The sequence below is a fragment of the Gorilla gorilla genome, chromosome 22 (genome assembly GCF_029281585.2).
Source record: "Gorilla gorilla gorilla isolate KB3781 chromosome 22, NHGRI_mGorGor1-v2.1_pri, whole genome shotgun sequence".
NCBI lineage: Eukaryota > Metazoa > Chordata > Mammalia > Primates > Hominidae > Gorilla > Gorilla gorilla.
The window spans coordinates 3732503-3752813 of record NC_073246.2 but is presented as its reverse complement, the minus strand read 5'-3'; the positions used below and the strand labels follow the sequence as shown (position 1 = coordinate 3752813).

At 53.9% G+C, this 20311-nt stretch overlaps 1 protein-coding gene and 1 pseudogene across 31 annotated transcripts in view; one reads left to right on the top strand and one right to left on the bottom strand.

Annotated features, from left to right (window-relative positions):
- LOC134757875 (uncharacterized) overlaps window positions 1-6644 on the bottom strand; it is a 364684-nt gene extending 358040 nt beyond the window's left edge. For all 31 annotated transcript variants that reach the window (XM_063702635.1, XM_063702659.1, XM_063702650.1 and 28 more), the window contains exon 1: window positions 3641-6644. In XM_063702635.1, the coding sequence (XP_063558705.1) occupies window positions 3712-4635 (924 nt within the window). In that variant the 5' untranslated portion in view covers window positions 4636-6644 and the 3' untranslated portion in view covers window positions 3641-3711. The remainder of the gene's footprint in view (window positions 1-3640) is intronic.
- Window positions 6645-9900: 3256 nt separating this feature from the next.
- On the top strand, window positions 9901-16307 carry LOC134757865 (cell division cycle protein 27 homolog; annotated as a pseudogene).
- The last annotated feature ends 4004 nt before the right edge of the window (window positions 16308-20311 follow it).

The following is a 20311-nucleotide window of genomic DNA, read 5'->3' as shown; positions in this document are numbered from 1 at the left end:
TCCGGGAGGGACCACCGGGCCGCGCTCGGGCGCACGCGCGCGCCGAACGGGGCAACGCCACGCGGGGAGGACGGGCTCTCCCCGACGCCGACGCCCGGGACGGACGCCTCAGGGAAGGGCCGCGGCAGGCCCGGGAAGCGAGGCGCACCCGGGGGACGCGCCGACCCGGTTCGGAAGAGCGGGCCGGGAGAAGACGAGAGACCACGGGCGAGGAGGCCGAGGCGACGGGGAAGGCGCGAGAAAGGCGGCCGGCGGGGAAGGGGGACGCCACGTGACCCCTCGAGCGCAGCCGACCGCGGCCGGGACACAGGCGGGGGTCTCACCGCCGGCACCCTCCGAGCGCGAAGGCGGCCCCGCGCGGCACCCGGAGCGGCCAACCGGCCCTCGGCGACCCCCGCGGCTCCCCCCCACCGCCGCCGCAGTCGCGGCCGGTTCCCCGGAACCCTCTCGCCCCGCACGCGCTGCAGGCCGACCCCCGAAACCCTCCGGGAAGCCCACCGGGCCCCAACGCGGGGCGCCACCGACCCGGTCCCGAAGGCGCGCGCCGGGGGACGCGGACACCGGGCCAACCAGTGGCCGGTGGCGGCGCCCCACGAGGCGGTGCCTGGTTCGGTCCCAGGCGGGGCCGCCAACCGACGGGAAGCCGGTGAGCCGCTCGGGGAGAAGAGGGGAATCGGCAGGCGGCGGGCAGGGAAGAGGGCACAGACGGGCAAGGGCACCCAGGAGCCCACAGAGGCGGCGGCTCGGGGGAGAAACCTCGGGTACGGCCGGGCCACCAGGAAAACACGGCCGCGGGATCCCACCGCCACAGACACGAGGGCGGTCCCGCGGCGCCCCGCCTGGGACGCCGGACGGCCCTCGGCCCCCCCACCGAGATCCGCCTCGCGAGCCCCGGGGTCCCGCCACCGGGGACCCCGAAGCGACCGCAGCCACGAACCCAACGCCAGCACCACCATCGCTCGTGATTCTCGTCCATCCTCCGGCCCGGCCCCGCTCCGGGAGACCGGCGCGCCCCCACCGCGGGACGCTTTCCCAGGGCCCAGGCGGCCCGACCCCACGCCACGCAAAACGCGGTCGCCGACACCGGTCACGACTCGGCAGGGGAGCGGGCGGAGAGCCGACTCACGGCGGAGGGACTCACGCGCCGGACGGTACACCGCGCAGCACACACCCACCACCGCTCGCCGGCCGCCACGTCCCAACCCGCCAGGACGCCGGGCCCGGCCCGGCGGGATCCTCCCCCGACTCGGAAGGGGGAGGCGCGGGCCACAGTAGGCGACGAGCCGCGCTCGGCCACCACCGCGGTGGCCGGCGGAACCCTCGCTCTCCCCCCTCAACCCCGTCGAGGGGGAAGCGGAGGAGGGTCCTCTGCGAGCGAGTCGCTACGGCAGCGCTACCATAACAGAGGCAGAGACAGAGGCGGCAGTCCGGGGGATCCGGTACCCCAAGGCACACCTCTCGGATCGCTAGAGAAGGCTTTCTCACCGAGGGTGGGTCACACTCCCCAACCGCCAGCCACCCCTCCTCGGGCCCGCAGAGGCGCCGAGGGACGCCTGGGGAAGGGAGAGGGCCTGCGGTACGAGGAAACACCTGCGTGCGGCCACCTTGAGCGTTCGCGGTCAGGGCGGGGGCTCGGCCGGTGCGCGCGTGCGCGCAACCCCACGAGGCCCCCCCCGTCCCCCCACCTCCTTCCTTCCGAGGCAAAGCACCTCCGAAGTCAACCCACACACGACCGGTCGGAGGCGGAACGGCAGCCCCTCGGCGGCCAGCCGGCGCACGCGTCACCGGCCCGAACCCACCGCGATCGCTCACACGGCCCGCGCGCACCCGCCAAAGGGGAGCACGGGACGTGCACTCGCCGGACCAGGCGGGCGCCCTTCCCCGCGTGGGAGGGGCGCGTCTCGTCTCACTCAACCGCCTCGAACCCCACACCTACGAGCTCCCTCAGGACCCACGCGCGGACACCGCGGTGGCGACCGGAGGAGGGGGGCACTGGGGGCGGGAACGACACACCACCGCTCGGCCTCGGGCACCTGAGGGACAACCCGGAGCGCTCCAGGAGCACCGCAAGGGCCCAGGCGGAGCCGACGCTCGAGCAAACCCCCGGAGAGGGCAGCACGACGGGCCGGCGGGACGGCACCCCCACCGCCGCGGAGGGGGCCCGCCCGCAAGTCGACAACCACGGGAGGCGACAGCGAGGGGTGTCTGCCGCGTCAGAGGACCCCGCCGACCCGTCCCGCGACGCAGAAGGCGGCGGGCGGGACGCCGAGGTCAGGCCGGGTTCCGCACCCCACGCCTTCCCACACGCACCACCCGCAGGCGGGGAGAGGAGAGACGAGGGGCCCCCGCGGGGCGGAGCGAGAAGAACGGACCCGTTCGCCACGAACGTCCGCCCCTCGCCCGGCGCGGCTCGGACCCGGCCCGGGAGAGCATGACGTCACCACATCGATCGCGAAGAGCCCCCCGGGAGCGGAGGTCGGCCACCCGGCCGGCCGGCCAGCCAGACCAGCCGATCGGCCCCGGCCAACTCCCCACCCCGGGGAAGGGGCGGCGGACAACCCAGCGGAGACGAGAACGCCTGACACGCACGGCACGGAGCCAGCGGGGTGGGGTTGTCGCAGCCGCCCCGGGCGCCCGCAGCGGAGAGCGCACGGGGGCAGGGTGGCCCCCGCCGCCTTCCCCGCCGCCCCCCGGGTGGGTCAGAGACCCGGACCCGGGCCGGCACCGGGAGTCGGGACGCTCGGACGCGCGAGAGAACCACAGGCCCGCGGGCCCCAGCAGGCGGCTCAAGCAGGAGCACGGCCGGCTAGCCGGGTCACCGGTAGGCCAGAGCCCCGCACGCATCCAGAGGCCCAACCTCTCCAGCGACAGGTCGCCAGAGGACAGCGTGTCAGCAATAACCCGGTGGCCCAAAATGCCGACTCGGAGTGAGGGATATACCTCCCCCGGGGCCGGGAGGTCGAGTCACCGACCACACCGCCGGCCCACGAAACGCGCGACACGGACACCTGTCCCCAAAAACGCCACCATCGCGGCCACACACGGAGCGCCCGGGGCCCTCTGGTCAACCCCAGGACACACGCGGGAGCAGCGCCGGGCCAGGGACGCCCTCCCGGCCGCCCGTGCCACACGCAGGGGGCCGGCCCGTGTCTCCAGAGCGGGACCCGGAAGCATTTTCGGCCGGCCCCTCCTACGACCGGGACACACGAGGGACCGAAGGCCGGCCAGGCGCGACCTCTCGGGCCGCACGCGCACTCAGGGAGCGCTCTCCGACTCCGCACGGGGACTCGCCAGAAAGGATCGCGGCAGAGGGACGGCGGCCCGGCCCGGGGACCGCTCCCCGGCACCCGGGGGACGGGGGCAGGACGGTCCCCGGCTCCCCACGGGGACTCGTCGGAAACGAATTCGGCCACCGCCTCAGACGGCCAGGATGAGCGCGGACGGACCCGCGACCGGGCCGGGAAGGGCGTCCCCAGCCTCCCTCGCCACGCGCGGCGGGTCCCCGCGGGTCGCGGCTCGGGCCTCGGGAGCTGCGGCACGCTGGTCGACCAGCCCGGGCAGCCCCACGCCCGGCTCGGGCCCAGAAGCGCAGCGACAGCCTCTCCCCCACATAAACCTGCACGCCAGAGCTCTGACTCACAAGCGACGCGCCACAGCTCTGGCGCCACCGGGCCAGCCGGGCTGACGACCGCGGGCTTTCCGGAGCTCTGCCTAGCTCACAGCGGGGACGGTCCCCTCCCTCGGCAGCTGCCACCGCAGCTCCGGAAGCCGAGAGCACGATCTAAAAGCGGCCGCCAGATGGAGCCCGACGACCGCCGCGAACGTCAGCGAGACAGATCCGGATGGCAGGGCGGCCCGGGGACCGCAAAAGCGAAACCGTGAGTCGAGAAGCTCTTCCCGAGGCCAAAAACGCAGCCCCTCTACCCCAACCCCACACAAACGGTACCCAAAACGGGTCTCTGCCTCGACCGCGACAGAGTCAGAAGACAACCCACGGCGTGTGGGTGTTTGGAGATGCATCTCGGAAGCAGGGAGGGAGGGAGGGAGGGAGGGAGGGAGGGAGGGAGGGAGAAAGAACACACAAGGACTCGGTCGCCGGTCGCTGCAGACACACGGAGAGGCAGAATGCGTAGGCTCTTCCAGAATCCACACAGAGACAGACAGAGGGAGAGAAAGAGGGAGGGACGGGGGGAATGGGGCAAAGAGACAGACGGCGAAAGGGAAGGAGGGAGGGAAGGGAGCAGGGAGGGAGGAAGAAAATGGAGAAAAGAGAGACCGTTTAAAAAACGTAGATACGCAAAGAAAACTTTTGAAACAGTCCATTTTTAAAAGACAGACGGAAAGGAAAGACACATGAAAAAGAGAGAAAGAATGAGGAAAGAAACGAAGGAAAAAAGGGAAAAAGAAACAGAGAGGAAAGAAAAAAGAAGGAAAGACAGGGAACGAAAGAGAAATAAAGCACGAAAGAAAAAAGAACAGAAAGAGAGAAAGAAGGAAAGGAAGAGAGGAAGAAACGCCTAAAGAAGGAGAGAAAGGTAGAAAGGAAGGAAGAAAAACATAAAAGAGAGGAAGAAAGAAAACAGAGACAAATACGTACACTCGTTCATTTAGAAACATAAATACAACACTTTTCATACGTAAGCATACACGTATTTGTCGGCGATCGCTTCTTTCTAGAGCGACGTGTATTCATTTATGCGAAATAAACACCTGCATCTATCACATAGAGGTATGTTTCTACATAATCGATGCGTATTTACTATACACAAGCGTATTCAACGTAAAGATACACATTTTCGTTTACATATAAATGTATACAAACGTTTACGTCGATAAATATAAGCGAACACATGGAAACGAAAGAAACAAAAAAACGAAACGAGTCAACAGGCTGGGCACGGTGACCCACGCCTGTCATCCCAGCACTTTGAGAGGCCGAGGTGGGCGCATCACATGAGGTCGGGAGTTGGAGACCAGCCTGACCCACATGGAGAGACACGGCGTGCCTACTAAAAATACAAACATCAGCCAAGCCAGGCGTGGGGGTGCCTCCCTGTAATCCCCGCTAATCAGGAGGCTGAGGCGGGAGAAGCGCTCGAACCCGGGAGGCGGAAGGTGCGGTGAGCCAAGATCGCGCCATGGCACTCTAGCCGTGGAAACAAGAGTGAAACTCTGTCTCAAAAGGACGAAACAGAAAGAAACAGAGAAAGAAAGAAAGAAAGAAAGAAAGAAAGAAGAAAGAAAGAATGAATGAATGAAAAGAAAGCAAGAAAGAAAGAAAGAAAAAGAAAAGAAAGCAAGCAAGAAAGAAAAGAAAGCAAGAAAGAAAGCACGAAAGCAAGCAAGCAAGAAAGCAAGAAAACAAGGAAGCAAGAAAGCAAGCAAGAAAGAAACAAAAGACAGAAAGCAAGCAAGAAAGCACGAAAGCAAGCAAGCAAGAAACAAAAGAAAGAAAGAAAGCAAGAAAACAAGAAAGCACGAAAGCAAGCAAGCAAGCAAGTAAGAAAGAAACCAAAGAAAGAAAGAAAGCAAGAAAAGAAGAAAGCACAAAAGCAAGCAAGCAAGAAAACAAGGAAGCAAGAAAGCAAGCAAGAAAGAAACAAAAGAAAGAAAGAAAGAAAGAAAACAGGAAAGCACGAAAGCAAGCAAGCAAGCAAGCAAGCAAGAAAGCAAGCAAGAAAGAAACAAAAGAAAGAAAGAAGGAAAGAAAGAAAGAAAGAAAGAAAACAGGAAAGCAAGAAAGCACGAAAGCAAGCAAGCAAGCAAGAAAGCAAGAAAACAAGAAAGCAAGAAAACACGAAAGCAAGCAAGCAAGCAAGCAAGCAAGCAAGCAAGCAAGCAAGCAAGCAAGCAAGCGAGAGAGAGAGAGGCTGGGCGCGGCGGCTCACGCCTGTCATCCCAGCACTTTGGGAGGCCAAGGCAGGCGGATCACCTGAGGTTCGGAGTTGGAGACCAGCCTGACCAACATGGAAAAACACCGTCTCTACTAAAAGTACAAACATCAGCCAGGCACGGTGGCCCATGCCTATAATCCCAGCTAATCAGGAGGCTGAGCCAGGAGAATCGCTTGAACCTGGGAGGCAGAGGGTGCGGTGGGCCGAGATCGCGCCATTGCCCTCTAGCCTGGGCAACAGGAGTGAAACTCTGTCTCAAAAAAAAAAAAAAAAAAAGGAAGAAGAAGAAAAAAAAGAGAAAGTAATAAAGAAAGAAAGAAAAGGCAAGGCCAGGCAAGTCCAGGCAAGGCAAATCTACCTGCTTTCACTACATCTGGGGAGAATCAGGAAAGTCCCCAACAACAACAAGGCCTAAAGTGGAGCTGCCATCTGTAAAACCCGAGCGGAAGCGTCCACGCGGGTTAAAGACACGAAGAAAGACAAGGAAACCATTGACCAAGGAGAAGAACAATCTGGCCCAGCCAGGGTCTGTCTCCTGAGGTGGTCTGGGCAACCAGGGAATGGGACGGAGGGAGGGCGGGCCTCCGAGACTCCGTCTCGAAACATAAATCATCATGATAAAATAAAATTAAGTTAAAAAAAGAAATCACGCATGATTCCTAACGTGTCTGATGCCTGGAAAGGCGAGAGGCGTACGTGTACGTCACGGTGGGGTTGTTTTCTTCTTTTTTTTTTTTTTTCCTTTTTTCTTTTTTCCCGGAAACTCACTTTTTAATTATTTTGTTGCATTTCATTTTTATTTTCATTTTCATTTTTTTGAGACGGAGTCTCGCTCTGTCGCCCAGGCTGGGGTGCAGTGGCGCGATCTCGGCTCACTGCACCCTCCGCCTCCCAGGTTCAAGCGATTCTCCTGCCTCAGCTCGGCCTCCCGAGTAGCTGGGATTACAGACAGTACAGCACAGCACGGCACCCGGCTAATTTGGTGTGTTGTGAGTAGAGACGGGGTTTCACCATACTGGCCCTGTTGGTCTGACCGCCTCTTGATCCACCGGCCTTGGCCTCCCAAAGTGAGGGGATGACAGGCTTGAGCCACCGCGCAGGGCCCATTTATTTATTTTATTTTATTTATTTATTTATTTATTTTAATTTATGTATTTATGTATTTATTTATTTATCTTAGTTTATTTCTTTGAGACGGAGTTTCGCTCTTGTTGCTCAGACTGGAGTGCGATGGCGCAATCTCGGCTCACCGCCACCTCCGCTTCCCAGGTTCAAGCGATTCTCCTGCCTCAGCCTTCCTAGCAGCTGGGATTAGAGGCATGTGCCACCACGCCCGGCTAATTTTGTATTTTCAATTGAGACGGGATTTCTCCATGTTGGTCGGGCTTGTCTCCAACTCCCGACTTCAGGTGATGCGTCCACCTCGGCATCCCAAAGTGATGGGATGACAGGCATGAGCCACCGCGCCTGGCCTATTGTGTTGTGTTGTATTGTATTGTATTGTATTGTATTGTATTGTATTGTATTGTATTGTATTGTATTGTATTGTATTGTATTGTATTGTATTTACTGTATCCTATCGTATCGTGTTGTATCGTATTGTATTGTATTGTAATGGATTGTATTGACTTATCTTATTTAGTTAGTTACTTTGGTGTTATTTTATTTATTTATTTGTTTGTTCGTTCTTGCCTGATCAAAGGTCAATCAGACCCAGTCGTCAAAGTGGCGATTTCCTAGGCAACAAGGGAGGGAGGAACTTGGAGGTGGGGGCGGGGGCGGTAGAGAAGACACAGTTGCCCCAGGCTGTGCGCAGGCGGCCTGGTGCTCCCTTCCTCTGTGAGGCCTCCGTCTTCAGAGTAACAGTGACCGCTAGGTGATGCCCGACGTCTGCCAGTGAGAGTGTCAGCCTGGAATGAATTGGGATCCCCTGGGGAGGGGGTGGGGGGAAGGATGGAGGTTCCCACAGCACAGTGGGTCACCGCGCCCTCCAAGGCGATCCCCACAACTAATCGACCAGGGCTCCTGGGGGGAGGCAGCCTAAGTCCCCCACCCATCGGATCATCTGGAACTTCCGTCCAGAGACGAGAGACCGACTGGGAATTCTCTCAGTCAAGGTCCGAACCGAAAAGAATCACTGTCACGGACACCAGGACTAAGGCCATTTCTAAAAGACTGGTTTCTGTGTTTTGGGTGAATCCGTGTATTTCTGTATCACAAAATTACTGACTTTGAACGTTACGATTTTTCTCCTCCTTACGTGTACGGTCCTGTGATAGACAGACCAGGGGACTCCTCAGCTCAGAGTCCATGAGGCCAGAAGCTGACATCCCAAATTTCTATTTAGAATGAATTTAAACACGCCAGCCAAACGCTCTGCCGTGAAACTGTCTGTCGGGAAGACAAGCGGGGGAGGGGGGGAAGGGGGGGTCCGGGCGCGGTAGGCTCGCGCCTGTCATCCCCGCACTTTTGGGAGGCCGAGGGCCGGTGGATCCCTCGGTCCAAGCCTTGGCAACACGGTGAAGCCTCGTCTCAAAAAAAAAAAAAATTACACAAACTAACTGGTTTCATAACCTGGACTCCAAGTTAATAAATAGATAAATAGGCCGGGGGCGGTGGCTCACGCCTGTCATCCCAGCACTTTGGGAGGCCGAGGTGGACGGATCACGGGATCGGGAGATCGGGACCATCCTGGCTACCACAGTGAAACCCCGTCTCTACTCAAAATACAAAAAGTTAGCCAGGCACGGTGGCGGGCGCCTGTAGTCCCAGCTACTCGGGAGGCTGAGGCAGGAGAATGGCATGAACCCGGGAGGCAGAGCTTGCAGTGAGCCGAGATCGCGCCGCTGCACTCCAGCCTGGGCAACAGAGCGAGAGTCTGTCTCGAAAATAAATAAATAAGTAAATAAGGAAAGAAATAAATGTAAATAAATAAATAGATTAAAATTGAAAACTAAAAAAAGGTAAAATAATTAAGAAAAAAAATAAATGTAGCCGGCCGGTCACGATGGCTCACGCCTGTCATCCCAGCACTTTGGGAGGCCGAGGCGGGCAGATCCACTGGGGTCGCCAGTTCGAGACCAGCCTGACCGACATGGAGAAATGCCGTCTCTACTAACAATACAAAATCAGCCGGGTGTGGTGGCCCGTGCCTGTAATCCCAGCTACTCAGGAGGCTGAGGCAGGAGAATCGTTTGAACGCGGGAGGTGGAGGTTGCGGTGAGCCGAGATGGTGCCACTGCACTCCAGCGTGGGCACCAAGAGTGAAACTCCGTCCGAAGGGAAAAAAAAAAATTAAGTGCTGTATTCTGTTATTTTTGCTTCCTACCCTGAGAAGAACATAATACAGCTGTTGTCTTTCTGCCTGCCTGCCTGCCTGCCTGCCTGCCTGCCTGCCTGCCTGCCTGCCTGCCTGCCTGTGGCAGGGCCTCATTCTGTCTTTCGCCCAGACTGGAGCGCAGTGACACAATTATGGCTCACTCACTGCAGCCTCAACCTCCCCAGGGTTAGGCGATTCCTCGAGGGACCCTACGGCCTCGGCCTCCCAAAGTGTTGGGGTTACAGGCGTGAGCCACCAGCACCCGGCCTGAGTTAATACATCTGGTCTCACTACGTCTTAACCACGCACCCACGAAGAACTCAAGTCAAGAGAGAGTCGGCAAGAGACTCTCAGCATTCTCTCCCGAAAGCACGTGTGTCCCGAGCTCCTGTGGTTTCAGGTGGCCGCGCGTAGAGGAGAGATTTCCAATGTTTCCGGAGAGGTGCGAGCCACAGTCACTCGGGGCATCCGAGCACGAGATGGGGTTTCTGACAGCGACTGAAGGGCCAGGAAGGGCCAGAATCTGCCAAGACCCGCGTTCCAGGGTGGGGCCGATGGAACCCAAGGTAGAGGGAGTCAGCGGTCCGCACGGAGAGAGCTCCAGCCCTAGGCCCCACTGTGCAGACCGAATCAGAAGGAAGAGAGTCCTTCGTCCTCCATGCCACATCCCTCACATCCCCCCCCCCCCCCACTGAACTTGGGAGTGGATCCGTGTTCTAAACACGAGGTGACTCTCGGTTTGCAATGGATCACAAGGGGCCGGGCTTTCCCGAGTCAGCAGGATAAAGAAGTCATTCTGGCTCGGACTCCCCCACCATCCCCCGGTAACGGTCGGTAACGGTCGCTGGTGACTTTAAATGAGCCGGGGCTGGCCGGGCCGGAGCCGCTACGGGGCGGGGGGGGGGGGGGGGGGTGGTGCCTGAGGCACTGCAGAAAGTGGGCCTGAGCCTCGAGGATGGCGGTGCTGCAGGGACCCGTCCAGGCTGCTATATGGCAAGCACTAAACCACTATGCCTACCGAGATGCGGTTTTCCTCGCAGAACGCCTTTATGCAGAAGTACACTCAGAAGAAGCCTTGTTTTTACTGGCGACCTGTTCTTACCGCTCAGGAAAGGCCTATAAAACATATAGACTCTTGAAAGGACACAGTTGTACTACACCGCACTGCAAATACCTGCTTGCGAAATGTTGTGTTGATCTCAGCAAGCTTGCAGAAGGGGAACAAATCTTATCGGGTGGAGTGTTTCATAAGCAGAAAAGCCATGATGATATTATTGTTCCTGAGTTTGGTGATTCAGCTCGCTTTCCCCTTCCATTGTTGGGACATGTATATTGCAAGACAGATCGGCTTGCCAAAGGATCAGAATGTGACCAAAAGAGCCTTCGTTGAAATCCTTTCCTCTGGTGTCCCTTTGAATCATGGTGTGAAATAGGGGGGAAAAGCCGGATCCTGACCAAACATTTTGATTCACATCTCTAGAGAGCTTTAGCAACTGCCTGTCCAAGTGTTGCGCCACAACACTTGGGCCTCGTCCTAGTTCACGTCACAGACAGCCTGAGACCGTTCTTACGGAAACAGCCCAGGACACCGTTGAATTAAACGGATTGAATTTAGAATCTTCCAATTCAAAGTACTCCTTGAATACAGACTCCCCAGTGTCCTCTATCGATTCAGCTGTCCTTTCACCTGATACTGTCCCACTGGGAACAGGAACTTCCATATGATCTAAACAGGTTCGACATAAACCAAAAACTGGTCGCAGTTTTATTAGGAGGACCAGCAGCTGTTAGTCCATTAACCCCAAGTGTTGACATTCTGCCATCAGAAACCCCAAGTCCCGGAGACGGATCCTATTGACAAAACTGCACTGGTATTAGACACCTTCTGTCATTGACGTGCCATCCACCGGAGCCCCTTCAAAAAAGTCCGTTGCCAGAATCGGCCAAACCGGAACACAGTCTGTCTTCTCGCAGAGGGGAAAGAGCCCAAAGGTAACTCCAATTCTTGCAAAAACACAAAGTTCTGGTCCGCCGACAAGGGCAACACCTCAGGTATTGAGCCCCACTATGGCATCTCCCCCGAACGCACCGCCTCGAAGAAATTCACGACTCTTGACTAGTGACAGCTCCACAACCGAGGAGAATAGGAGAAAATTAAAAATGAAGTTTCCACCTAAAATCCCAAACAGAACAACAAAAAGTAAAACTAAGAAAGGAGGAATAACTCCACCGAACATAAGTGATAGCCTGGAAGTGACAAAATTGGACTCTTCCGTCATTTCAGAAGGGAAAATAGTCGCAATCGCGCCTCAGATTCAGGCTTTTAATCTACAAAAAGCAGCAGCGGAAGGCTCGATGAGCCTTCTTCGTGAAAGGGAGAAAGGTTATTTAGCTTTGTGTTCTTACCACGGCAAAGAAGCTCTCAATATCTTGAGCCATCTAGCTTCTCACCACTGCAATACCGGTTGGGTACTGTGCGAAATTGGAAGGGCCTATTTTAAACTCTCAGAGTCCATGCAAGCTGAAAGAACATTCTCAGAGGTTAGAAGGATTGAGAATTACAGAGTCGAAGGCGTGGAGATCTACTCTACCACACTTTGGCATCCTCCGGAAGGTGTTGCTCTTTCAATTCTGTCCAAAGACTTCACAGACATGGATAAAAATTCGCCAGCCAGAGGCCTGGTGTGCTGCAGGGAACTGTTTCGGTCTGCAACGGGAACACGATATTGCGATTCAATTCTTCCAGAGAACTCTCGAAGTGGATCCAAATGATGCTTATGCCTATAGTGCATTAGGGCGTGAGCTTGTCTTCACTGAAGAATTGGACAAAGCATTAGCTGGTTTTAAAAATGCTATCAGAGTCAATCCTAGACATTGTAAGGCATGGTAAGTGGTAATGAAGTGTAAAGACAAAGCCTTATGGATGGTGCCGGTACTCGCTAATTTTTCTGGTTAGATAGCTCTTTATTGTCACGAATTTGGTTAAAAATACTTAGGGATGGTACATACTGCTGAATAACTTCTAACTAAGATGTTTCCTTATGAAACGTATGTCTTTAACAAACTCTGAAATGAACTCATGATCGTAGAATACCAGATCCTTATACTCAACAGTTTCAGTCTTCTAGCAAGCTTTTTTGCAGACACCGTAGCTGTCTTTGGTTTGTGTGTGTGTTTCTTTAGTTGTGTTACTTGATTTGTTACCTTTTCTTCGAGCACCGAAGTGGTGATGGGGACAAGAAGTGCTTGGGAGATTGGAAAGGAATAGCATAGTTCACTTATTGGATAATAGAAAAATAGATGGAAACAATTCACTAGCTGCCGCTTTTTGACAGCGTTCCAGTTTACGGAGTGACTATTAAGAACTTCACGTACCCTTTAATTTAGCAGTCTCTCCGTTTTACCCTTTTGTACTCGTGTATAAGTAGGCACATAGGAAATTACTCCCTAGGTCATATTGTGATCAACGGAATACGATATGAACATGCGTGGTCCTACTTCTGCCTCAACACCATACTCACCGTTGACATTTATTGCATTTTTCTGGACTGACTTCATAGTTTTAAACGTCAAGAGAAGGCCGGGCGCAGTGGCTCACGCCTGTCATCCCAGCACTTTGGGAGGCCGAGGCGGGCGGGTCACGAGGTCAAGAGATCGAGACCATCCGGGCCAACACGGTGAAACCCCGTCTCTATTAAAAGTATAAAGATTAGCTGGGCGTGGTGGCGGGCACCTGTAGTCCCAGCTACTCGGGAGGCTGAGGCAGGAGAATCGCTTGAACCCAGAGAGGTGGCGGTTGCAGTGAGCCGAGATCACACCATTGCACCCCAGCCTGGGCGACAGAGCGAGACGCCGTCTCAAGAGAAATAAATTAAAAAAATAAATACATACATAAATAAATATCAAGAGAAAGTATAATTCTGAAGTCATAACCCTGTGGTAGTTATTTTGTCAGATACGGTGATCTGACTTACTACAGCAGCGGAGTTCTATCATTTGATTTGCTTCTAAATCTGAAGCATTATATTACTGAAACATTTTTTGATTTGTGAATATGTTGTTTAATGGATCATATCTCATTTTGCTGTAGTAGTTACATTGCCCGAAAGATGGCCAAAAAGACAGCGCCAGCTACTGCTGACCAACGTCACAATCAACTTGCCAATACTGCCTTCTCTTCCGATAGCTATGTTCTCCGTCATATTTTAAGAACTCAGTTCTTCATAAGACGTGTGTCGTTTTCGATTTTTTCCCAAGTCTGGTTGATCCTTGTGTTGTTATTTTTTTAAATGTGTATTGTCTGTTCAGCTATTTTGCAGGAGTCGCATTCTTAAAAAAATCTTAACCCTATCAAAAATCGTGTTTAAAGGAGGATTATTCAGATTGGCCAGCCTTTACTAGGAAGAGTTTAAATGCTGACGTATTTAGGCAGCTCTAAATACTGAGCAACTTTACTCTAACTACAAAATAGATAGCCTTTCTTTTGTCTTCACTTTCACTATCATTAGCACAGTGTTTAATACCTTTTCTTCATCTACAACACAATTATAATGATATATGAAGCCACTCAAATAAGGCAGACATGTTGCGTTGCGCTTAAAAAAAGAAAAAAAAAAAAAAAGAAGTCTCTCTGTGGCACAGAATGAGGTGTGGCTCGAATCTGGAATCTCCAGTGAAAACCAATGAAAGAGGGTGAAACCCCGTGTCTACTAAAAAAAAAAAAAAAAAAAAAAAAAAAAAAAAAAAAAAATGAGGCGGCCATGGTGGCGCTGAGACAGGAGAATCACTTGAACCCAGGAGGCAGAGGTTCCAGTGAGCTGAGATCACGCCACTGCACTCCAGGCTGGGGGGACAGAGCAAGACTCCATCTCAGAAACAAACAAACACACAAAGCCGGTAAAGGTGTTTAATTCGACGGTGTCAGGCTCAGGTCTCTTGACAGGATACATCCAGCACCCGGGGGGAAACGTCGACGGGTGGGGTGGAATCTATTTTGTGGCCTCAAGGGAGGGTTTGAGAGGCAGTCCCGCAAGCGGTGATGGCCTAAAGAAGCCCCTCCGCCCAAGAAGCGATATTCATTTCTAGCCTGTAGCCACCCAAGAGGGAGAATCGGGCTCTCCACAGACCCCACAAACCCCACCCCACCCCACCCCCACCCCTCCCACCTCGTGAAATGGGCTCTCGCTCCGTCAGGCTCTATTCACACCGTGTGCTTTTGGAACCTCCAGCGTGTGTGCGTGGGTTGCGTGGTGGGGTGGGGCCGGCTGCGGACAGAGGAGGGGATAAAGCGGCGGTGTCCCGCGGGTGCCCGGGACGTGGGACGTGGGACGTGGGTGGGGTGGCCAGAGCCTAGGGAACTCATCGCCTGTCAGGACGTCTCCCCTCCTGGTCCCCTCTCTGACCTACGCTCCACATCTTCGCCGTTCAGTGGGGACCTTGTGGGTGGAAGTCACCATCCCTTTGGACTTCTTTAGCCGACGAAGGCCGGGCTCCCGAGAGTCTCCCCGGAGGCGGGGCCTTGGGCAGGCTCACAAGGATGCTGACGGTGACGGTTGGTGACGGTGATGTACTTTGGAGGCCTCGGGCCAATGCAGAGGTATCCATTTGACCTCGGTGGGACAGGTCAGCTTTGCGGAGTCCCGTGCATCCTTCCAGAGACTCATCCAGCGCTAGCAAGCATGGTCCCAAGGATCCCAGCTCCCAGCAGAGGCACTTTTGTTCACACAGGATCCTGGGCAGGAAAGTTCTCAGCAGGCTTAGGCCTCCTAGCCAGAAAGCCAAAACCACTTCTGGGATTTTTTTCAAAGAGCCAGTGGTTCCACAAGGGGCCGTGGGTAGTTGTGGAAATGGAGAGAAGTGTTTGCACATACATATTTGAGACAGAACGGACAGGGCTCGGTCACAGATCACTTAGGACATGGGCAGATGCACATTGAGAAAACCCTTCCGGCATCCTAGGGGAACAGAGGTACGATTTTTCGAGACAGTTGAGGGAGAAGCCACCCCAGATTTTAGGGTTGGATCTTTATTCATATGTAGTATCTATGAGGTATCCAAGTCCAGAAATCAACTCGCCCGTTCTGTACAGCATTCTGTAGGGAGATCAAATCTGGGATGTCAGAAGTGAAGAATTCAGGCCTTGGTAATGGATCAGATTAGATGTACTTGAGCTTATTTTGCAAAAAAAAAGAGAGGGCGGGAGAGAGCGAGAGCCAGAGACCGAGACAGAGAGAGAGAGAGAGACAGAGACAGAGACAGAGAGAGACAGACAGAGAGAGACAACGATACACAAAGAGAGAAAGACAGAAAGAGAGAGAGACAGATAAAGAGACAGACGGAGAAAGACAGAGATGGACAGAGACAGAGAGAAACAGAAAGAGAGAGAAACAGAGACAGGAAGGGAGAGAGACAGGCAGAGAGAGAGAGAGACAAACAGACAGGCAGACAGACAGGCAGAGAAAGAGAGTAAGACAGAAGGCAGACACATGCACACACACACCCACACCCACAGAGAGAGAGACAGAGAGAGACAGAGAGAAAGAGACAGACAGAGAGAAAGAGACAGAGAGAGAAAGACAGACAGAGAGAAACAGACAGAAAGAGAGACACAGACAGGGACAGAGAAACAGCCGACAGGGGGAGAGAGAGAGAGAGACAGACAGAGACAGACAGACAGACAGGCAGAGAAAGACAGTAAGACACAAGACAGACAGAGAGAGAGAGAGAGAGAGAGAGAGAGAGAGAGAGAGAGAGACAGAGACAGAGACAGAGACAGAGAGAAAGAAAGACAAAGCCAGAGAGAGAGAGAAACAGACAGGGAGAGAGAGAGAGAGACAAACAGACAGACAGGGAGAGAGAGACTAAGACAGAAGACAGACACAGTGAGAGAGACAGAGACAGAGAGAAAGAAAGACAAAGACAGAGAGAGAGAGAGAGAGAGAGAAACAGGGAGAGAGAGAGAGACAAACAGACAGACAGGGAGAGAGAGAGACTAAGACAGAAGACAGACAGTGAGAGAGACAGAGACAGAGAGAAAGAAATACAAAGAGACAGACAGAGAGAGACAGAGACGGACAGAGAGAAACAGACAGAAAGAGAGAGATAGACGCAGAGACAGAGAGTGAGAGAGACAGGCAGGCAGAGAAAGGGAGTAAGACAGAAGACAGACACAGTGAGAGAGACAGGCAGAGAGAGAGAGACAGAGCGAGAGAAACAGACAGGCAGAGAGAGACAGAGAGAGAGAAACAGACAGGCAGAGAGAGAGAGACACACACACAGAGAGAGAAGACAGACAGAGAAAGAGAGAGACAGAGACAGACAGACAGACAGAGAGAGGGGGAGGAAGGGCGTGCTCAAGAAATAATCACACATATTTTATAGTGCTTTTGATCCCATAAACGGTGGCCGGGGTATACTTTGAAAACAACAACAACAACAACAACAACGACAACGACAACAGCAACGACAACAACAACAGCAACAAGAGCAGCAGCAGCATTCGCCTACGGATTTCTAGAAAATAAGATGTCATGATGAAGTATAGTAAACATCAACCGGCTCTCACTGCACGTTGAGGGATTCACAAAAGCGCTAGTTAACAACAGGAAAAAACAGCAGCTAACATGTCTTGGGGAAAATAGACGTCCTCCTGAAAACTGGGGATTTCTACTTCACTTGAAAAGAAATACATACCAGAAAGGAAAAACACGAACAAAACAAAACAAAACAAAACAAAACAAAACAAAACAAGCCAAGAAACACGGGCCAAGGCACCGTCCCTGGAAATCTTAAGTGAGCAAAGTTATTAGTTTTCAGAAAGCGTTTCTATTTTGGGCAAGTACTAAGAGGGCCCACACTAGAGCTGTGACGCCCTTCGCATTGTGAAACTATGCTGGCCGGAGGGCGGAGAAACTAAAACATCATGATAAAAGGTGACGGAGACCCAGCCAGGGTGAAGCTTTCCTAGGGAGGGAGGCCTGAGGCGGAAAGCGGGGGGAAAAGCCCCACAACTGCAGACCCGCCCGCTTGCCCACGCGGGTCAAGGGCTATGCCATCGGCCCAAGCTGCCTCTGGGGAAGTGGGACCGTGCCGCCCCCCATCTTCCAAAACGGTGGCCCCTGAGTGAGGCCTGACGCCCACCGATGCAAATGTCAGCCTGGCAAGAATGAGATCGCCGGCAAGGGGTGGGGGAAGGGCAGAGAAGACGGAGGCACACCGGGGTGGCTCTGGAAGGCTTCCAAGCGGGGTGTTGGGAGGCGGGGGGGTGGGGGTTTTGGGGGAAACCCACCTAACCGACTCACTAAATTAAGGTGAAGGGAGGTGGGTAGTGGGGGGAGCCGGGGGGCAACTTGAAAATTAAACTGACCCTTCCCAAAGCCCAAGTAGAAGAGTCTAGGCGCCAAAACACAAAGAAAACTAAAGCGCCGATCAAAGAACAATAGGGCCCCCGCCAGGGCGGAGGTTCCCTAGGCAACGAGGGAGAGAGGGAGGGGCCTCCAGAAGGGAGAGAGAGAAACCCGTTGCCCCAGGCTCGGTGAAGTCGGCGAGACCTCCCTCCGTGTCACCTCGACTTTCAATAACAGTGGCCGCTAGGTGATGCCCGAAGACAACCGATGCCTGCGAATGTCCGTCAGCAGGGAAAAGAATTAATGAATTCATGAATTTGCTTATTTATTTAGAGACAGAGTCTCACTCACTCTACAGCCTGGGCCATAGTGCAGTGGCGCGATCTCGGCTCCCTGCAGCCTCCGCCTCCCAGGTTCAAGCGATTTTCCCGCCTCAGCCTCCCGAGGAGCTGGCATTACAGGGGCCTGCCCCGCCGCTCCCGACTCGGCTTTGTAGTTTTAGTAGAGACGGGGTTTCGCCGTGTTGGGTCCGGCCTTAACCGTTTATGTTTAAGTCGAGGAGCTTATCAGGGAAATAGGAGAAGTCCGGACGCCAGACGTGACCGAGAGAAAAGTCTGAAAATGCCCCTCGCATCCAAGCGGGGACCCGGCCTCGACCTCCCGAAATCATACACCGAGTGGGGAAGCCCAGCAAGGCCCGTCTGTCTAGATTCCTCTCGGCCTCTCTAAGCACCGAAGCACGCGCTTCTCACTTTCGTGGAAGGGGCAGGGCCCTACCCGGCACGGGGGTGTCTGACGGACTGACAGAGAAAGAGAGAGACATAGAAAGACAGAGATGGACGGCGAGAGATAGAGAGAAACAGACAGAAAGAGAAAGAGAGAGAGACAGAGACAGAGAGAGAGAGAGAGAGACAGACAGGGAGGGAGAAAGACAAACAGAGAGAGAGACAGACAGACAGACAGACAGAGACAGAGAGAAACAGACAGAAAGAGAGAGAGACGGAGAGAGAGTGAGTGAGAGAGAGAGAGACACATGGAGGGAGAGAGCCAGACAGACAGAAAGACAGGCAGGCAGAGAAAGAGAGTAAGACAGAAGACAGACACAGTGAGAGAGACAGGCAGAGAGAGAGAGAGAGAGAGACAGAGACAGAGAGAAAGAAAGAGAGAGAAAGAGAAAGAGACAGACAGAGATGGACAGAGAGAGAGAGACAGAGAGAGAAACAGACAGACAGGGAGGGAGGGAGGGAGGGAGACAGACAGAGAGAGAGAGACAGACAGACAGGCAGAGAAAGAGAGTAAGACAGAAGATAGGCACAGACAGAGAGACAGACGCAGAGAGAGACAGAGAAAAAGAAAGAGAGAGACAGACAGAGAGAGAAAGAGAGAAACAGACAGAAAGAGAGAGAGAGAGAAACAGAAAGGGAGGGAGAGAGAGGGAGAGACAGACAGACAGACGGACAGGCAGAGAAGGAGAGTAAGACAGAAGACAGTCACACACAGTGAGAGAGACAGAGAGAGAGCGAGAGAGAGGCAGAGACAGAGAGAAAGAGGGAGACAGAGAAAGAGAGATGGACAGAGAGACAGAGAGAAACAGACAGAAAGAGAGACAGACAGAGAGAGAGAAAGAGAAAGGGAGGGAGAAAGACAGAAAGAGAGACAGACAGACAGACAGACAGGCAGGCAGAGAAACAGAGTAAGACAGAAGATAGGAACAGAGAGAGAGAGACAGAGAGACGCAGAAAAAGAAAGAGAGAGGCAGACAGACAGAGAAAGACAGAGACAGACAGAGAGAAAGAGGCAGAAAGAGAGAGAGAGAGAAACAGACAGGAAGGGAGAGAGAGAGACAGACAGAGAGAGAAAGAGAATAAGGCAGAAGACAGACACAGTGAGACAGGCAGAGAGAGAGAGAGACAGAGACAGAGAGAAAGAGACAGACAGAGACCGACAGAGAAAGAGAGAAACAGGCAGAGAGAGAGCGAGAGAGAGAGAAACAGAAAGGGAGGGAGAGAGAGAGAGAGACAGACAGACAGACAGATGGACAGGCAGAGAAGGAGAGTAAGACAGAAGACAGACACAGTGAGAGAGACAAGCAGAGAGAGAGAGAGAGAGACAGAGACAGACAGAAAGAAAGAGAGAGACAGACAGATAGAAAAAGACAGAGACGGACAGAGAGAGACAGAGAAACAGACAGAAAGAGAGAAAGACAGAGAGAGCGAGAGAGGGAGAGAGAGAGAAACAGAAAGGGAGGGAGAGACAGAGAGAGACAGACAGACAGGCAGAGAAAGAGAGTAAGACAGAAGATAGTCACAGAGAGAGAGAGAGAGAGAGAGAGAGACAGACAGACAGAGAGACACAGAAAAAGAAAGAGAGGGGCAGACAGACAGAGAAAGAGACAGAGAGAGACAGAAACAGACATAAAGAGAGAGAGAGAAACAGACAGGGAGGGAGAGAGAGAGAGAGACAGACGGGGAGAGAAAGAGAGTAAGACAGAAGACAGACACAGTGAGACAGGTAGAGAGGGAGAGAGAGAGACAAAGACAGAGACAGAGAGAAAGAAAGAGACAGACAGACAGACAGACAGAGAAAGAGACACAGAGAGAAAGACAGAGACGAACAGAGAGAAACAGACAGAGAGAAGGTCCTAGCCCAGTAGCGATACAGTGCCTTTTCTTTCATTTTCTCTTTCTTTTCTTTTTGTCTTTCTTGTATGATGTATGTATGTATGTATGTATGTATGTATGTATGTATGTATG